This window comes from Miscanthus floridulus, chromosome 10, assembly GCF_019320115.1.
Source record: "Miscanthus floridulus cultivar M001 chromosome 10, ASM1932011v1, whole genome shotgun sequence".
In the NCBI taxonomy this organism is placed as follows: Eukaryota; Viridiplantae; Streptophyta; class Magnoliopsida; order Poales; family Poaceae; genus Miscanthus; species Miscanthus floridulus.
The window spans coordinates 128,083,523-128,102,760 of NC_089589.1; the positions used below are offsets into that span (position 1 = coordinate 128,083,523).

At 41.6% G+C, this 19,238-nt stretch overlaps 1 protein-coding gene and 1 non-coding gene across 2 annotated transcripts; one reads left to right on the forward strand and one right to left on the reverse strand.

Moving 5' to 3' along the window:
- The first annotated feature begins 2,140 nt into the window (after positions 1-2,140).
- LOC136490312 (small nucleolar RNA R71) lies at positions 2,141-2,249 on the forward strand. The gene has a single exon (XR_010767601.1). It is a non-coding gene; the product is annotated as a small nucleolar RNA R71 (small nucleolar RNA).
- Positions 2,250-8,137: 5,888 nt separating this feature from the next.
- Positions 8,138-15,279, reverse strand: LOC136485661 (uncharacterized). Its single transcript, XM_066482508.1, has 21 exons — positions 15,055-15,279; positions 14,273-14,445; positions 13,997-14,167; positions 13,459-13,569; positions 13,296-13,373; positions 12,703-12,893; positions 12,535-12,595; positions 12,308-12,382; positions 12,148-12,225; positions 11,999-12,061; positions 11,843-11,926; positions 11,447-11,607; positions 11,289-11,328; positions 11,059-11,199; positions 10,809-10,928; positions 10,505-10,723; positions 9,937-10,110; positions 9,177-9,855; positions 8,866-9,068; positions 8,645-8,780; positions 8,138-8,553 (listed from the first exon to the last, which is right to left on the reverse strand). Exons 1-21 carry the CDS (start codon positions 15,218-15,220, stop codon positions 8,396-8,398), a joined length of 3,282 nt encoding a protein of 1,093 aa, XP_066338605.1. The 5' UTR covers positions 15,221-15,279; the 3' UTR covers positions 8,138-8,395.
- Between the last annotated feature and the right edge of the window lie 3,959 nt (positions 15,280-19,238).

A 19,238-nucleotide genomic window follows, 5' to 3' on the forward strand; every position in this document is an offset into this window, starting at 1 on the left:
CGATGCCGGAGCCAGGCGGCGGTGCCGGCGAACCGAGACAGCCCTGGCCGACTGCGTCGAGGAGAAGGGAGGCGGTGCTCAGAAGGAGCGCAGAGGGAGCTAGCTCGGAAGTGGGAATGGTCGAAGACGGAGCACGATGGGGAAATGGCAGCTTGCCGGCCAACTATTTATAGCAGTAAGGTGGTGGCGGTAAGAAAAGTCTCAGTGGGCAGAGGATTTTTGTCAGCAGCCATGGCAGTGCGGCAGCGGCGGTCACGCGCACGCGGGCTCGAGCTGGTACTGCGATCCTGCGACGTGGCCACACGGCGGCGGTTGGTGTCTGAGTGCCGCAGTTCGGCGGCAGTAGTGCATCGTCCACACGTGCACTCGCTAGCTGCGAACCTGATGGCGTGGCGACGGGAATCGCTGCGGCGGCGGCGTGAGCGGCGAAGACGCTACTAGGAATCGGACACCGGGAAGACGACGCGAACGCGGGGCCAGTGTGGTGCATGTGCGGCGAAAATATCTTGCCAGGGAGAGCTTTACCGGCAGCCATGGGAGCAGTGGCGGCGCAGTTCCCACGCGCATTCGTGTGCTGATCAGGCTGCTCTGGCGTGCTTGCTTCCATCAGACATGAGTGGCTGCTGTCCGCGCGACCACGCGGAGCTCTAGCACAGGTGCACAACAAGTGAAGGGAATTTGGGCTGGCGTAGGCCTCGACAGGATTATTTATATATATATATATATATATATGTGTGTGTGTGTGTGTGTGTGGGAGCTATATGTTGTAATCATCAATATTCAGAGAAATAAAGAATAGTCTCCCTATCTGTTGTGTTTATGTGTTGTACTTTCATCTACTATGTTGATCATGAGAGACGAAGAGGGAAAGGTCCTTACCGCTGGCAACCTGTTTTATAATATGTTATCAGCACAACAAGCTCTTCGTTGACATCGTCGTTGAAACCGTCGCTGAACTTCGACGCCGACGCTCATGCCGTCGACGTCCCTGTCGCAACTAATAGATTACCTTAGGCATGATGTTGACACTTGCTCCGAAGTCATAGACAGTTTTCTGAAAGATGTGAGGTCCAATGGCGACGGGGATGATAGGTCTCCCTGGATCACCTTTCTTGTCGGGTAGGGTGTAATCTATCCACCTTCCCTCTGATGGTTGTGTGTAGTAGAAAACTGTATTGTGAATATCGACAAGATTTGTAGTTTCTAGATCTTTCGGCTGCCTCGAAATCTTACCTTTGTCGGATGGAGGAACAGCAACCGCCAGCTGAGCTATTTGTGATTCTATCATTTTATTAAAGCTATGCTGGTTCTTAATGGCAGAAGCAAAACTATCCATTCTATTACTTATATTTTCTAGAATTTAATCATTGCTAGCTACCTTCTTAGATAATCCTTCCATAAGTCTAGATTGGTCAGCAATTAATTCTCTCAAGGGTAGTTGATTGAAGTTATTATAATTATTATCTTCAGGGTTACCTTGGTAGTTACCTTGGTAGTTCGGCCTCTATTGCTGGTTCCATCCTTGATTCTGTTGAGGACGAGAGTAGTTGTTATTGACAAAGTTCACATCCTCTTGGATTTCAGGATAGCTGTTCCCTGAATGCCTAGTGTTGCCACATACTTCACACGTCATGCGCACTGTTCGCCTAAACGGTCGTTTAGCCCGTTTACACACCGTGTAAACGCTACACAGTGGTGCGCCGTTTCCGTTTATTCACTCGTTTACCCCGTTTAATTGGCCGTTTAGCCCGTTTAATGGGACGTTTTGCCTGAATAATGGCTAAACGGTAGGTGACCGACTGTTTACCGTTTAGCGTTTAGGAAAACATTGGTCATGCGTGAATCATGAATGTGCATGACTTCTTGCTTTTCATTAGCTTAGTCTTCGAGCTTCTTCATCAGTAGATCCATCTTGGCAGATAGCATGTCTACCTCCTTGAGTTGATGCATATCTACACCTCTCTTGCGGGTCTAAACACGTTCTTCATTCCAGCCTTGGTTGGAGGGCACCTTCTCCACAAGAGTGGTCGCAGCTAGAAGTGTAAGTGACAAGAAAGCACCTCCAGCAGCAGCATCCATAGTCTCACGGGCACTGTTGGTCAACCCGTAGAAGAAAGTCTACATGAGTAGCCAATTTTCCATCCCATGATGAGGACATTCTAATATGTAGTCTTGAAAGCGTTCCCATGCCTCAGAGACAGATTCATCATGTTGTTGCTGAAAACTTAAGATTCTCCCACGCAGAGCATTGGTCTTACCTGTGGGAAAGAACTTAGCTAGGAAGGCAGTGAAGCAATTATCCCATGTAGTGTTTCTATCTTTGTTGGCGTAGAACCACTGCTTCGCCTTCCCCAAAAGTGAGAATGGTAAGAGGCAAAGTAGTATGGCATCCTTGGTTACTCCCTTGATGGTGAAAGTGTTGCAGCAGAAAGTGTTGGAGATGAGCACTAGCATCTTTATGTGCCTTTCCACAAAACTAGCCCGCTTGCACCATGTTGATGAGAGCCGGCTTGAGCTCGAATCCATTGTCTCCAACATTGACATTAGGTCCAGTACGGATGTTGGCAGTGGTTGGAGCAGAGAATTCACAAAATTAGTATTTATTAACTTGTCACTTATTTTAGTAGCCACCTATTATAAACCTATATCTCCTAACATTATTTTACTAGGTTGTCATCCCTAGTAATGATGTCAGAGATACTTGTTGGTACTACCTAGCATTACTATTAGAATAACTCTAAGTAGTTCTTTATTAACTTATGTGACTAGAAAGAATATATAGATATGAATGAAAAGGGATCTACAAGCGCACAGATAATATACCATTGTAGCACTTCACCCGAGAGTATTCTAGGTATCGTTATTTATATTTTTACCATAGGGAAAGTCTAGCATGGACAAGTATTGATAACTTATACTATTGATGGAGAAGTAAACCATAACTAATATTCTACTCACAACAGGGGAAGTCATAGGATAAGATATATATATATATATGATAAGTATTGATCAATGATAATGATAAATCACTCAGAGTACTCCTTTTTATAGCATTAGCATGGTCAGGTAGAATATTAGAGAAATAATTCCTAAGTCATTCTTAATTATAAGTCAAAGCATACATTGATTAGTGCAATTACACCTAATAGTCATTGCTAAGATCATCTTCATATCTACACATAAGGGATATTACTAAGGGAGATTAAGAACAGAGCTTGTCCCCCTTCGTAACCAGATCCTACGTGCTACCTACATCGGGGAGTGGACTACAAAGGACTCAACGGGAGTGTCACGTTCGAGATCTACCACATGATCCGAAATATAGGGTGTATCCGTAGGTAAACAACGTATAAGCACCACGCTTACACAATGTCGACCACCCACCCATGGATCCTTAGGGTGAGCGATATATGAACATATGCATGAATATGATGATAATCCAACTATACTAGGTATATAATCAAAGTAGACAATGAACATTATAACGAAGAACATGAATAAGATGAATACTAATATTGTCATAACAATTATAGCAAGCATATAAAAGTAATGGAGATACAAAAGAGAGAGGGGGTACAAACATTATACCAAACCACGCTCTTGACACGATCGAGAATCCAAGCGAAGCCTGCTTGCCTCCCTCTAGACCTAGCCTAACTAGCTATGCCCTAGAATATGATGGAGCTCTAAGGATAATTAGGATTTTTGTCTTCTCAAATGATTTGATGCCTTCAGGGGAGCAGGGGCTAATTATATAGCCCGGAGCATCCAACGTGAGCCCTTAGATCAAACTGACTTAATGAACAGCGTAGATGCAACCTAGGAGGCGGTGGAGAACTGACATTGCAACATGGAGACCGACAGGTGGGCCTAGAGACCTTATGCATGTTTTATTGATGGTTTTTAATGGTTGTTAACTACCGTCAACACTTCACTGTTTTGGTCCTTGCTTGAACATGAGGTGTACAACAAACATTCTAGTGTTGGAGATCTGGTTAGGCCAATGATGATGAAAAGAACTAGGAGGTGGCACTAGTTGTTTTTCTGCTACTATCTTGGTTTTCTGCATATGTTCAGTGTTCTTACTATAAATAGTTGTGTACAACTAGACCTGTTAATTATCAAGTGCTTGCTTGATTATACCTATTTTGAACTTGTAACATATCTGAGGCCATATTTTTGTGCCAATGATGTCTATATGGTTGTTGGATGTATTAGGATGCAGCTCATATGTTTGCTTTCTGTGTCTTCTCCTTGTTGACAACCTAGTTATAGTTATCCATTTGGTTCCAAACAAGAGGAAGGCATCGAAAGCAAATCAATGCTTTATGTACATCATTTACATGACCAAGGCACTAATGTTTAAGCTACACATGTTGCTACTGATGCCAATGATGATCACTACCACTTGTTAACTAACATTCTACTTGTGAAAATTGAGGCAGCCTGTTTGGGTTGTGCAGATTTGAGATGAGCCGTCCATGCTATGTTGTGTTCAATGGCTGTGAGCAAAGAGTTTACTACAACTGGCCTGACTACTAGGAACAAGTTCATAGGTTTTGTGGTGCTTGTTATAAAAAGTACAACTCCTATGAAGAAGGAATTGCTGCCTTAAAGTCAAGAACCAACTCAAATCCACCCTTAGCTCATGATGATGACTTCTATCTTCAAAACCCAACAACTGCTCCACCATCTTTCTCCTTCAAAATTATTGTAATTGTAGTTCTCTTAATCTTTGTTTGTCTTCTATGGAAGAAGTTCTGAGCTCATGTACTGATTGTAAGTGTGATGGTTAGACTTGATTTAGCTAGAATTGTAATGGTTACAGATCCATAAACTGCTACTCTAGTTTGAGTTATATATATCTCTATGGTGCTACTCTAAATTTAGATGAGGTCATACCATGAAAATTGTTAATGGTTGTTAAAGTTGTACTTTGGTATCAGTTGTGGACTTCATTGACGAATCTTTGTCCGGTTATTTCCTCTTGTGGACTTTCAAAATTGATAGGCCTAGTGGTATTCACCACTCCATGCAGCAAGCTCAGGGTCACTTGTGTGTATGTACTGTTGCTAGTCGTAATTATTCTAAGCTTTCAATCTAGATCCTTGAAGATTGTGGTACTAATAATTAAACATTGAAGCATACGGTCAGCACGGGGATCCTGTTTGGAAGGATTAATATTAGATTTGGTGGTGTGGATTGGGCTTCCAAATACACAGTGATTACAGTTCACCCAGAATGGAATATGATTTTCTTTGCTGGGGAGGATGGAACAATCATCGCATATGATATGGACTGCATAAGAGTTCGTGTCATCCCTGCCCGTGTCTTTTGGTATGGTAGATGTACCATTAAAAAAGGGTTCATTTGCAGACCATACTACCTTCCTTATGTTCCCTTGTTCTTGGATTTATTAGCAGAGCAGTAAAGCTGCATTTGATGTATCTCTCTATCATGTATTTTAAAAGGACCAATGTTGTTTGCTTGTCTATGGACATGTTAATTTTCTTAATGATGGATGTTGTCATTATTTCAGCTAAACTAGTGTGCTCTTTGTTTTCTTTGCAAATTGAATTATTTGTTTGGTACTACAATGCACCCGTCATATTGTACTACTAGGCTAGGCTACTAGTACTAAAAACTACACCTAAAATTGACTGTCTTGCTCGACGCCGCTGCCTCCACGATTGCAGTTCACCCAGAATGGAATTTGATTTTTTTTTGTTGGGGGGAAAGAACCATCATCGCATATAACATGGACAGCAGAAAAGTTCATCTCATCCCTACCCTTGCCATTCTGTATGGTAGATGTGGCATCCTGCCAGAGGAGTTCATCAGTAGACATCAAATTCTCGCCTCACCTGGCAGCGTACCCAACGCGTCCATTCAAACAATGGTTGCTTCACCGCCGGATCATACGATAATCCGACGGTGATAACCTACTTCACCGCTGAATCTAACTGTAGCACACACGACCATCTTGGCACCGGAGGTAAAAGCATTGTTACCTCTGTCGGTTTCTTCGACGTCGGACATAGGACGAGCAGCCGGCGATGACAACACCTTTATTGCTGGTTCAGCGAATGACATGGCGGTAAAGGTTGAGATTGTGTTCACCGTCGGATCATACGCCAAGCCGGTGGCGAAAGCGTTCATCACCGCCAGTTATTCGGCCAGGAGGGGCCCCATAGGTCATAAGCCGACGGTGATATGTATCACCGCCGATTATCTCAAAACCGTTGGTGAAGGTCTCGGCGGTGAATTGACTTTATGTAGTAGTGATATGGCCTAGCTCCGCACGTGGAATGGGTCTGCATACGCGTAGCACCTCGCTTCGTGCAAAAGGGTTAACCTGGAGGTGTTACATTTGGAATGATAAGAATTATAAACTGGCCCTCACCCTCCTAAACTTCCAAGGTGGTACTAAACCCACCAACCACCACAACCATACATGAGCCACACTTGGGCCACAAGGGTTAACTTCACAACTACTACATGCTACTAATGGGCTGGAGTGTTACATAAGGGCAAGAGCAATACTCAACCTTATCAAGATAACTATGAAGACATGGTGAAGAAGTTGAAGAAGGGATGAGGATTGTCTCATGCCTCATCATGAAAGTAACAAGTCCAAGTAAGGGAAGAGAAACAAGCAGCACATGAAGAAGGTCATGGATCCCATTACTCTCTTCAAGTGCAAGAAATTGAGGCACCATACAAGAGATTGCATAGTAATAAAGATATAAGACAAGAGCATGAGAGGACAAACAAGAAGTATCAGTAGAAGATGCTATGGCTACTTTGAGAACGTACACAAGATTGGAGCGTATCCCCACATCTTAGGCTTGCACTTTGGTAAAATCGGATTAACTGGTTTCTTGAAACATGGTGACCCAATTTTGACAGTTAAAGCACACAACACTGATTTATCCAAGAAAAGGCTCAAGTCCTCAACTAATAAGCAAGTTTTCAGTGTTTCTCCCACTAGATGTGATTATGAGGTGTTGTACATTTAACAGATTTAGATGTCAGAACATGTGTCACACCCTAAAATTTCTATTTTGGGATGTGACGAGAAAACACTAAATGAAATCAATGATTTTAATCATTTTCTAAAATTTGTTGTCAGTGTGGAGTAACAAGTGGCACAAATGCGAATTTGTAATTTTTTTACAATGTTAATTTAATTGTTTGTTCTATTTGATTCCTTTGCATTAATTTTTGGTGTGTGGTAACAAGTTCACAATTGGGTTCCAAAAGTGTTGGAAATGTGTATTAACTAATTTGAAAATTTTGTTTTAAAAAGGGGGGTTTAATTCCTCAAAATAGTTGTATATTTCGGAAATCAGAATAACGCTTGTGAAATTAAGTTTCAAAGTGGTTTAGAAATAGTTTATTTTTGTTATTTAAAACTGGATCCAAAATGCCTTAAATGGTTATTTAAAAACAGGGTTAAAAATATCTCAAAAGAGCATCAAAATAGTTTTCAATGATTTGTAAAAATATAGTTTAAAAGGTTTGATAAGGAAGTTAAAAAATAAAAAGACATTCAAAAATGATTGAAAAGTATGAAAAGATAATGGTTTGAAACAAGTTCCAAATATATTTATTTTTAATCAAGTTTTAAAGTTTGAGAAGATGCAAGATTCAAATAGTATAAAATAAGTTTCTAAATTAGTTTGCAAAACTATTAAACCTTAAAAACCTGTCTTGGGCCGAATTCAAATCAAAACCAACCCAAACCTTTTCTCTTAATCTTTTATTTTCTTTTCGGCCTGACCTAGTTCTCTCGGGCCCAAATCCACCAGCCCAACTCCTTCCCCATGCCCTACATTCTCCGTTGCTAAATTGGTCACTGGTGGACCAGAAACCAATCAAGCCAGCCTGCGTTTCTCCCTCCCACTGTCTCACTGGCCCAAGGACCCACATGTCATCCCTCTCCTCCGTCTTGCTCTTGCCAGAGGTACCTCCGCCATTACCCGTGGAGCTCGAGCTCCAAATGAGCACCACCAAGTGCTTTCCCGAGAACATCTAACAGCCCCACCACAATCCCCGTCCACTCCTCTCCACTCTCCTTCCCGTTTCTCCTTCAATCCATACATGTTTGGCGACAGTGCAAAAACATGGCAAAAAATTGAAAATGGTAGAAGGACGAACTGATATAATGTTATACAATTATGCCCACAGCACATATGTAACCCTCGGACATCATCACGCCATATCGTATCACTCACATCTCACATCAAGGGAAAATAAGAATGTGAAATGTCACTACATATCTGACAAGAAAATACCTCTCAGAACAGACCTCAAGGGAAAATACTTAAGCTAACAAAAATGACAAGAAATACAAACATATCAAATAGAAAAATCTGCACATGTTTCCTATACTCTAAGCTTGTCGATGGACTTGGAAAAACCGTTGGTATTCTGGAAATGTTTCTGTAATTCTTTCAACCAGGCTGTCTGGAAACGTTTGGGCCTGCAAAGCAGGACGTTTCTGCATCAGGGAAATAACCACCTCTTGTATGTCCACATCATCCAGAGAGCCTGCGTTTACTCAAGAGGCAAGTGGTCACGAAACTATCCCCACATGTTTAAGGTAAAAAAAAAGATTGGGGGAACAGATGAAGAAACTTACCCAATTCAATGTCTTGGGTTTCTTCATCAATGTCTCCTTCCTCGATAGCCTCGATTGACTCACCCGCAGCAGCTAGTGCATATCTTTCAAGGAATTCCTCCTCTGTTTCTTCCCGCACATCATCGTCGTCCGAATCCTAGTTGCATTATTCTTTTTTATCTTGAGCGGAGTGCTTAAGCATGACAAGAAAAAGTACAAAGCAGTGTCTTCATTTCTGTTACCTCATCATCGTCTTCGGTGTCTTCATCTTCATCGTCATCATCAAGATCTTCAGCACCGTCATCGTCATCATTGTCCCCATTGTCTTGAACTTCCTTCAGCTGAATGCAAGATTCCATCAGTGATACATAGCAGTCTTGTAACACTTTGGTGCCACCCATGGAAAGTGACATGAGATGGTTAATCACAGTTGATAATGTTAGCACTGCATCAAGGAAACAAACAATTAAAAGCTGGCCCACATTCATAAGATATCAGAGAAAATATCAACAGAGTTAAACAATGCAGTGATCAGTACTACATAGGCACTTACCAGCTAACTTGATCTCGGATTCAGATGACAGGCCAGGATTGAATGAGCTGCTTGAGACTTGTGCCAATGCAGATGTCCAGATTGCAAAACCATTACCATCAAAGTTGTTCAAGATTTGTTCAATGGCATCTGGATAACAAATGTAGCATGAAGATATTGCCAACAATAGTGGTTTCCATAGCCCAACAGGACTGTCAGATATAGACTTGAAGCGGGAAAATGCTGCTTGTGCAAAGGATTCAGCAATAGTCTTTCTAGCATCTTGTGTTCCAAGGGAGAAATTTGGAGCGTGCAGTAGTGTATGGATGCATGAGCATGCCCTCCATGTTGCAGATGGGTAAGCTGCAATTGCCCTTGTCACAAAATTAGAAACCCGACCAATGACTGAACTCTGTGAAGCATTTTCAGTCTGCGATGGAAGCATTTTCAGGAAAAACCCGTCAAGGTCAAATCTTTGGTGGAAATTGACAGCTTCTTTAATTGCGTTGAAAACCCCCTCATCCTCCATCTCCTCCCAGGAGTCCCAGTTAGCAATAGTGTCAGCCCATATAGCTACCAGCTCAAAGACCTTCATACTTGCAGTTTCTTCCATGCAAGTAACAGAACTCATGACAAACTCAAGTAACACAGAAGCATCATTTACACATGACGGAGGTGGCAATGCAGAACCGATGTTCTCCTGAAATGAATGTTGAAAACAGTCAAGCAAATTTCACTGCATGAATACTAAGACAACAGGTCAACAGCAAACCTAACATACCATATTGTCAACTTGCAACAACCAAGGTTTTTGTAACAGTAATGAAATTGTTTCAGCAATAGCAGACTGGCCTGACTGCCAGGCCCTCTTTTCATGTGTCTTGTTTTCATCTGGTGCAGAGCTCTCCCAAGCTTGAACCATTGCTACCAGGGCTGCAAAACCCTGTTCAACAACCTACATAGCAGATATATTAAATAGTGTTGTTGGGATTTCCTCAAGGAATCCAATACACCAGGAATACTGGGACATGATGAAAGGTGATCATACGAGCATGACTGAGAAACATGCATTTCTTTTAAAAAGTAAGCTCAGTAGTTGCAAATGAATTTTTATCGTATTAATTATTCTATTGAAAGAAGTTTACAAGGTAGGTTGAGATTCTTATGTCCAATTTGTAGTACCAAAATGTATACTGAATCAGCTAATCCATAATTTGCCAAAGGCCAGAAATAATATTGTTAATACGAAAGTAATAACTGATCATAAGATCAAAAGTGGGCATGGTGATTTAACCTCCTTGCACAAAGTACCAAAATATTGACCACACAGAAGAAAGATGCACTACTACCTGAGGCCAAGGATCTGGAATAGGGGGCAGGAGCTCCATTACAGTATTAGCAATGTTAGACACAATTTCAGGAATATGAGATAGAACTTTTTCTTGTCCACTCTCAACTATTGTGCCCAGAAGCTTAAACTGAAGAGCAGACTCATTTTCATCTCCAGTACTTATTCTTTTCACAACCACTTGCAAAAGAACGAGCCAGTCAGGTGGAGCATAACTATTCTGAAAAAATCAGAGACAAAATATATCAGTTTATACTTCCAGGTGCAAGTAGACTACAATGGAAAATACTGCATTGACTCTTAACCTCGATGAGTTCTGTAATAGCACCAGAAGCAGAGGCACAAACTGGATAACAAGTTATGTCCTCCACATCCTCCATCGTCAACGCCTTCATTAAGGACTGATAAATACTAGTACTCATGTCCTGGTAAGCAAACAAGAATTAGAAAGCCAAATATATAATGTACAGGAATATACATATTACATGAAGCCTTTTCTTTGATCCAGCATGTCCTATGGGATGATGGAATTAAAAAACAGGGAAAGCATGTAACCTCTGGTAGGCATATAGCAAGCTGACCAATAACCCAATTAGCCGTTGAAATCAAATATGGGCTGCATGGATCCAAAGAATATAATGGAAGAATCCGGTTCCTGATCAATGTAATTGTCAAATCTTTCTTTTCAGTCAGAAACTGCAAGATGGATACTGAAATGAATTAGCATTTCTTATAAAAATTCATAAAATAAGACACGCTAGAAGGATATAATTTAAAAATATTACATCTTGGAGGCCTCCATATGCCATCAAAACTCCAAAATAACTGAAATGAAACCCTTTAGTACATCAGGATAAGAGTAAAGTAAATAAACATAGTATTATGTCTAAACGTCTGTAATCCTTTCTTTTATGATAAAGACAACTGATTCTTATGATCTTACTTCCGCACTGCCATTGATGATGCATCTTCACCATGGGAAGGTATAGGAAATTTTGACAGGAATGGGATGACCAATAACTCCCCAATTGAGCTCCTTTCAGATTTCCCTTTACTTTTATCACCTTTCTTACGCTTGGATGCTGCAGGTGCAACTGGTGGACCCTGAAACCAAAAAAGAATGTAAGTAAATGATAGCACCAGCTCCGGATTTTATTTTAATTCAACAAACTACATGGTTCAGTGAAAAATAGCAAATGTGTATGAACTTGGAAGATTGTGCATGTAGCCACTGAAATCGGGATTACAATATAGCAAAACAATCTTTTAAAATGTTTTGCTCAGAATGAACTCAGTACTATGTGTGTTCAACAAACTAGAACAAAAAATGAATCACAACCTTTGACAGCGCTATAACACCAAGTAAATTGATTGCACTTTTTCTGGCAGTGAACAAATCCTCAGTCCATCCTGAAATGTCATCCTGCCAATAAATATATCAGCAACAGAAGGAACACCAGAAAAAAAAACTAGAAACGCTGAATCCTGTCCTTACAAGTTCAGAAGGAAGATTCTTTTGCATATACTCATCAGTATCCTCCTCCCATTCTGCTATATCCTATTATAGACAAAAGTTAGGACTTAGGACAAAAGAAGTGCATATTGGGTATGGTGTTATTTATGACCAAAAGATAGGGAGCTAACCTTCTCATTCAACGCTAATGCTGGAAAAATTGCTGAATCAAGAAGTGAAGAAAAATGTGGTGAAACTAGTCGCCATCCCTTCAAACAAGGGAGCAGATGGACATCAATTTTTGAACATATGAGAGAATCATCATCTCAACTATTTGGTGCAGATACTTACCGGTCCTGTTTCCAAAACTCGAGAAATTACATCAAATGCTAATGAAAAAATCCGATTGGGGAGAGAGTCAAGTTTCTGCAATCATTTGGCCATCTTAGGATCTAATCCAATAAGAATTATAAACAATTATTGGAACAATCATTAATCTAGAATGTCAGCATTGACTCAGGATGCTAGTCTCCATCTTTTTGCACAAATAATTAAATTCTTTGAGATATAGAACTTACACTTAAGTGAATGCTTTGTTTCGATATTTTGATTGCACAGTTGACAATATGTGGCATCTGGCTGAGAACATTGGAGCATAAGTTTTGAAGAAAATATTGGAGCATAGCTGCATAGGTAAAATGGAAAATATGCTAGAAAAGAAGAACAGTAAAGGCCAAAGTACATACTTATCTGCATGTTTCCGGTGACGTGTAACAAGTGCGCACAATATAATGAGACACCTCTTTGCAATCTTGAGCCTTATGGTAGGTCCATCTTCAATAGGACTATTAAAGTTCAAAGAATCTAGTATACAGAACATGTCTTTGCAAAAGGAAGGTAAAATTTGTTTCACCCTAGATGGCATGTATGACCTCACCTGCAAGATTATAACAATTAGATACCCATGAGAAAAAGTTAGCACTTAACAGCATGCATGCCACAAAATTGATAAGCTGCAGTGCTGCACCACAAGTATCAATGCACAGAGAAGCAACTAATGGATTTAGAGACCAAAATGGCAAAGCCAAGCCCAATATAGCAATCCTATAATACCACCATAAACAGACATGAAGCCAAACAACTCAACCCACCATTTCATTGATTTACCTTCCCAGAGTTTAATAATTGGCAATATTAAATATATTCCTGCAAATGATACTTAGTTTTCTGATAGCAAATTTGTGGCTTTCTTCTTCGCCTTAATTACGTTCATGATTCAAGAAAATGTCGTGATGATATTGTTAATACAAAAGGAATAAGAAATAAAAACAGGGCTTACAGTGAAATACATGCATTTGCATGTGATGAGTAGGAGCTGCTCATATTCCAAGTTAGTCCCATCAGGTGACAACAGAACCTATTGCACACACCATAAATGGTCAACAGAAAAGATCAAACTGGCTGTAACATTTAACTAAAAACAGAGTGCACAAACATAATACCTTGTCAGAGAAGTGATGGAATGTCACTTGCAATGGTACAAGAATCTCTGCTGCAATTTGCTCCAACTGTTGTGGAACAGGCTCTTTTGCAACTTTTGGATTCAAGAAATACTGTAAGATGACACATAAATTACAAAAATTAAATATGGAACATATTAAAATACTATGGGTGAATTCTGGAACATTAGTGGATAGAACTAAATAAATTAGTGTGGACAGTACAAGTCTGATAGCAGCATACTAGACTTACTAGTGTATTGAAATGCTAAGTTATGAGTATAGCATCAAGAACAGAGTATACCAGGGAATAAGGATAAAATAGTGAACTCCAGAAATAAATGAATCAGCTTTCAGTTTCATTCATAGGAAAGCTAGTAACTTCACTCTGAACAAGAAATTGGTAACTGTGTATAATACAAGGGCTACACTGTATAGCCGTCAAAGTCACAATCATATGTTCATGCTTCTATAGATAAACCCGAGGGAGAAACAGGTGGTCTTCAAAAACTGCCAGAAGCATAGAAAGCAAGAGATGTACCTGGAAGGGCCTCACAACCGATTGAAGTACTTTGAGAGCATTAATGGTATTCCACTCAGGATGCTGGCCTGGACTAACTAGATTGCTGCTCTGGATCACTAATTTCAACTGAGGGATAAGCTCAGGCCACAAGTTATCCTTGACAAAATCTTTTTCAACAACTTGGCGGAACTGTTCAGAAGATATTGCAAGCCGTTAGTAAAACAACTTTAAAACATACAAAACAGGGTTCTAAGCACAGGGATCTTGAGGGATATATAAGAGTATAAGACTTACAACTTCAATCAGCACTCGAAGAATTGCAGGTTCTGCTCGAAGCAAAGCCTGGGCAAGTTGGTCACGGAACTCCTTGTAAACCTCAGACGAACACAGACGGCTTGCCAAATTGCGGCGGGTAAAATTTTTCAAGTATGTCGCTGCAGCGACTCTCATCCCCTGATCACCGTCCCCTATAACCACATCACAAATAGTAAGAACTAAGAACATAATCACCAAACTTTCACATGTTAATAACTAACTTCTGCTTATGTTTAAAAGGAATTTCTCTTTCCCAAGTAAAAAGCATATGACTTGCAATCAATTGAATTATACCCATAGCCATAGTTGGTGGATTCATTCATGTCCCACAATCTAAGATTTTCCTAAATTTGGTCTTCCCATGTGCATAAACAGAATCCAGACATGGTAAGTGCCATCTTTCAGTAAAATTCAGGAGGATTTTTGGTGCTGTGCGTGCCAGCTTACTGTAGCTCATACGCATCGGACACTCGGAACTAGCAATCGCATCAGTAGAGCCACGCAAGGTATTAATTCTCGATGGGAAAAAGGCACTATTTTTCACGGAATCACAGTGAAACAAGCGAACATCCCATGCCAGCCGGAAGCAGCTAGACGCTGGGAACACAATCCACACACCGGGATCCCCAAAATTGAGCTCCAAGTAGAGCAATTAAAGGCGCAAGATTTCGCAAGACTGGACGAGACTAGAGCTGGGGCGCGAGCACAGCTTCAATTTCAAGCAGCGGCTGGAGGAAGGAAGGAAGGAAGGAAGGGGGTACCTGCGGCGACGGCGAGGATGGCGAGGGGGAAGCGTGGGTCCGCAGCGAGCGCGTCGAGCCCCGCGGCGGCGGCGTCCACCGACGCCTTGTCGGGGCTGAGGGTGGCCGCGAGGAGCCGCCGCAGCTCGTCGCCGGCCAGGGCGGCGGCGGGGGTGTCGAACTCCATGGAGGCTGAACCCTAGGATATTTTCCCCCCTTTCCCTTTTTTGATTGACCAACTGGAGCGGCAAGTGGAGGGAAAGAAGAAGGGCTGCGTATTGCGCGGGAGAGTGTGGCGGGAAAACGAAATGTTAGTAGCAAAATCATCGAAGGGGCGGAACAATGATTAGGCGCCGTTTGTCGGTGCTTGGGATTCTCTCTGTTTTTTCTATTTCCACTTTTGTTTTCTCCAGGTTCTTTACTTTGTAGAATTTCACTTTCGTGAGATTGTTTGGCTACCCATACGTGGAAGAAACATACTCCATCTGTCCCGCTTTAATAGTCGCTTTGGGTTATTACCAGGTGCAGCGACGATTGAATGCACTCTACTATGTTGTGTGTCCAAATGCACTCTACTATGCTGTGAATGTAGACGATTGAATGAATTGCCACAATGACCTTTAAAGCGGGACGGAGGGAGTATGTATGTGTGGGGGTGTCATTATGATGAGAAACCACAATAAAACCAAATTGTCGGTCTTGCTTTCTGTTTGAGTTTCAAAATATAAGGAAACATTTTTTCCGCTATGTATGAATCATTGGTATGTCATTCGGAGAATAATTCAAGAATCGCTTTTCACGTGTCATTAGAAGGATAACTTTCAAGCACCATGGGCCAAAATGGTGTGGTCAATGTGGAGCCTCGCCACAGCAAGCTCGAATGATGCCGATGACCATCCGAGCGGTCATGGATGATCAGCTGTTGCATCACCCGTGAAACAACACAAGTTTGGCTGACCTCGCCCCTTGGGGACAAGGGGTTCTCCCTTTCATCAAGGAAGTGGCTGATTTTTTTTCTTGAGGAAAGGAGGAATTTTTCGGACCAATTGTGGTATTTGAGAATAGTTGCACAAACCCTCATATTGTTAGTTTGTTCTCATTACAGGGATATTTGTATGATAGATTGAAAGTGCATCTAGCCTTTTAGTGGGTTTTGGATCATTGAATAACAACGTGATTAAAGGACTAACCCGTTTGCTAAGTGTGGACAGGTAATAGGTTATCTCACAGGTTCTTAATGAAAGCCAAAATGATGTGGTGTTGTGTAAACAATCTAGTTCAAGTACAAGACAACAATGCAAATGGAATTCATGCAAAGGCTTAATTATTGTGGGACTTCCATGTTCTATGTGAAAGCAAGCTTGTAAGAATTAATTAATGAGACATAAGGGATTGCATATGGATTGGTCTCATATTTGAAGCTTGCTAAATTGAAATGAAAATGATAACAATACATGAATGGATGATTCAACACAAGATGTGACTTGATGGCTTGAGATGGTGAAGATAGCAAGAAAAGGCTTCGATGTACTAAGCAAGGGTGAAGGGCAAGCGACGACTTGGCGGCCGAAGAACCTAGCTAGGGTGAAGAAGGAAGTACTTGCATTTAGTTGAGGTACTAATCAAGCTATGATGTTCATGTTTATGTGGAGAATCAAATCACTATTGGAGTGTTTGATGGAAGTGACTTGATACATTTGGGATTATTCAAATTTGATGAATGGAATCAAGTCACATGCTCAAGATGGCTATGCTCAAGTGAAAAGATCAACATCAACATGTTAGCACCCTTACTTGATGAAGATTGGAAGGGACGGCATCAATTCAAAAGAGATCAACTCAAGTGGTATAAATTTATTTTTCCTTTGATCTTGAGTTTAATAGGTATGTCGTACTATTAAGAGAGATGCATCATGTTGATAGATAATGTTTCATAAGTGCTCAAGCCAACCCATGTGAGTTTTTTAGTATTTGAGCGACAAAAGAGCTAACTTTATTTTTGCTGGTCTGGCAATACCGGACATGTCCGGTATTTACCCAGCAATGGTAAAACTGTTGTTCTCGGGTTGGTTCGTCGGGAGTTCCGACGTAAGTCGGGAGTTCCGACGGTCGTGAGTCCCGGCATGGGTCGGGAGTTCCGACGTCTCGCACTTTAACTGACTTGGAGGGTTCACTGTCCTGGTCATACCGGACGTGTCCGGTATGCATGACCAGAAGCCAACGGCTAGTTTTCAAAAGCCCTGAGGGTCGGGAGTTTCGACGGTCGGGAGTTCCGACATGCGTTGGGAGTTCCGACACCTCACTAACTTTAACTCAGTTACATGTTTTTCATATTTGCTGAGGGTCGGGAGTTCCGACGTGAGTCGAGAGTTCCAACAGTCGGGAGTCTCGGCATTCATCGGAAGTTCCGACGCCTCACAACTTCACTGTAACTTAGTTACCGCTGGCGCAGTGTAAGTCATACCGGACGTGTCCGGTATGCATATCAGACGTGTTCGGTATGGCAACGGCTATAAAACGGCTAGTTTTTCAAGGGGGCTATAAATACCCCCAAGCCTCCACCTTTAGAGGCTGCTGATTCTGCTGACATACACACACATTTTTTAGCCTTGCCAACTCTCCTAAACCCTCTCTTAGTGAGTGTGTGATACAAATTGCAAAATCCATTTGTGGGTTAAGAGAGAATTTGAAAAAGAGAGCAAGCAACCACTTGAGCACTTGTGCATATTGTCAAATCTCGTGATTTGCATTTGTTACTCTTGGACTCTTCGGTCCTAGATGGTTAGGCGTCGTCGGAGAGCACCCGAGAGATTGTGGTGTGCCATGGAAAGTTTGTAACGGTCGATTCCGCCGCCTCGAAATCATTTAGTGGAAGGAGGAAAAGGAGTTGGAAAAGACTCCGGCTAGAGTGACCTTCGTGGTACCCTCTAGGGCTGACCTTCGCTGGGTTGCCCGCAGCCCCCTCAATGGAGAGTAGGACTCGAACGAGTCCGAACTTCGGTAAAACAAATATCATGTCTCAATTCGCATTTCATTTGATATTTATGTTGCTCTAGCTCTTATGCAGGTTCTCTATGTATATTGATATCTCTAGTAGGTACCTGCAGTTTGGTTTGAAGATAGAAATCAAAAGGAGCAAGTTCGGGGCTGTTCTGCAGAAACCGTGCATACCGGACACGTCCGGTATTCATACTGGACACGTCCGGTATTAGAGATCTGTGCTAAAAATATTTATTCGCAGTTCTAACTTTGTGTTGCAGGGTTGTAGCTTCTAGATATATTCTTTATACCTTGTACACTATGTGGCTAACTTGTGAGGGGTGGTATTACTCTTATTTGGAGTTTCCAATTTGGAAACTCCCTTTACTAATTGTTTCCGCATTTTAAAGGTGTTAATTTTCAGAAACGCCTATTCACCCCCCTCTAGGCGGCATCCTAGGTCCTTTCAATTGATATCAGAGCAAGGTTCTCACCTAAAGCTTTACCGCCGTGAGAAAATGATGTCGACGTCTATCGAGTTGGAGCCGGTGCTTCTCCAAAATGATGGTTCAAACTTTCTAACTTGGTCAATACATGTACTCAATGCTTTTAGAGATATTAGTCCTCTTGTTGAGCATATTGTGGATGCAAGCATACCTCTTCCTATAGTTGATTGGAGCAACTACAAAAATTTGTCAAAAGAAGAAGAGATATGCGTGCAACTCAATGCTCAAGCTATTAATATTATTTTGAGTACATTGAGTGTAGAGGTTCAAGATGAGGCAATCTTCAATGGACAACCACCTCCGGAGAGTGCTCATCTCATTTGGACTAGACTTTTTGATTTATATGGAAAATCCAAATGTGATGATGCACTTGAGATCGAGTCAATGGAAAGTATGTCCATTGTGTCATCATACAGCGAAGAAGCCTCACAAGACCTCAAGAGCGCCGAGCCGGAGCAAGAAGTGCAAGCAACGCATGACCTGTTGTCTGCCTGCACATACCGGACGTGTCCGGTATGCCTACCGAACGTGTCCGGTATGGCCGAGGCAGCAGACCAGCAAGCAGCTATTTGCAACAATGCTCAAGCCCAGTGGCGACCAAGTGATGAGTCAACCTCAGTATCTCATGATACTCATCACTTGTGTCTCATGGCCAAGAAAAGCAAGAAAAAGAGTAACAAGAAAGATCAAGAAAAGAAGAAAGCATAAGGAGATGATCAA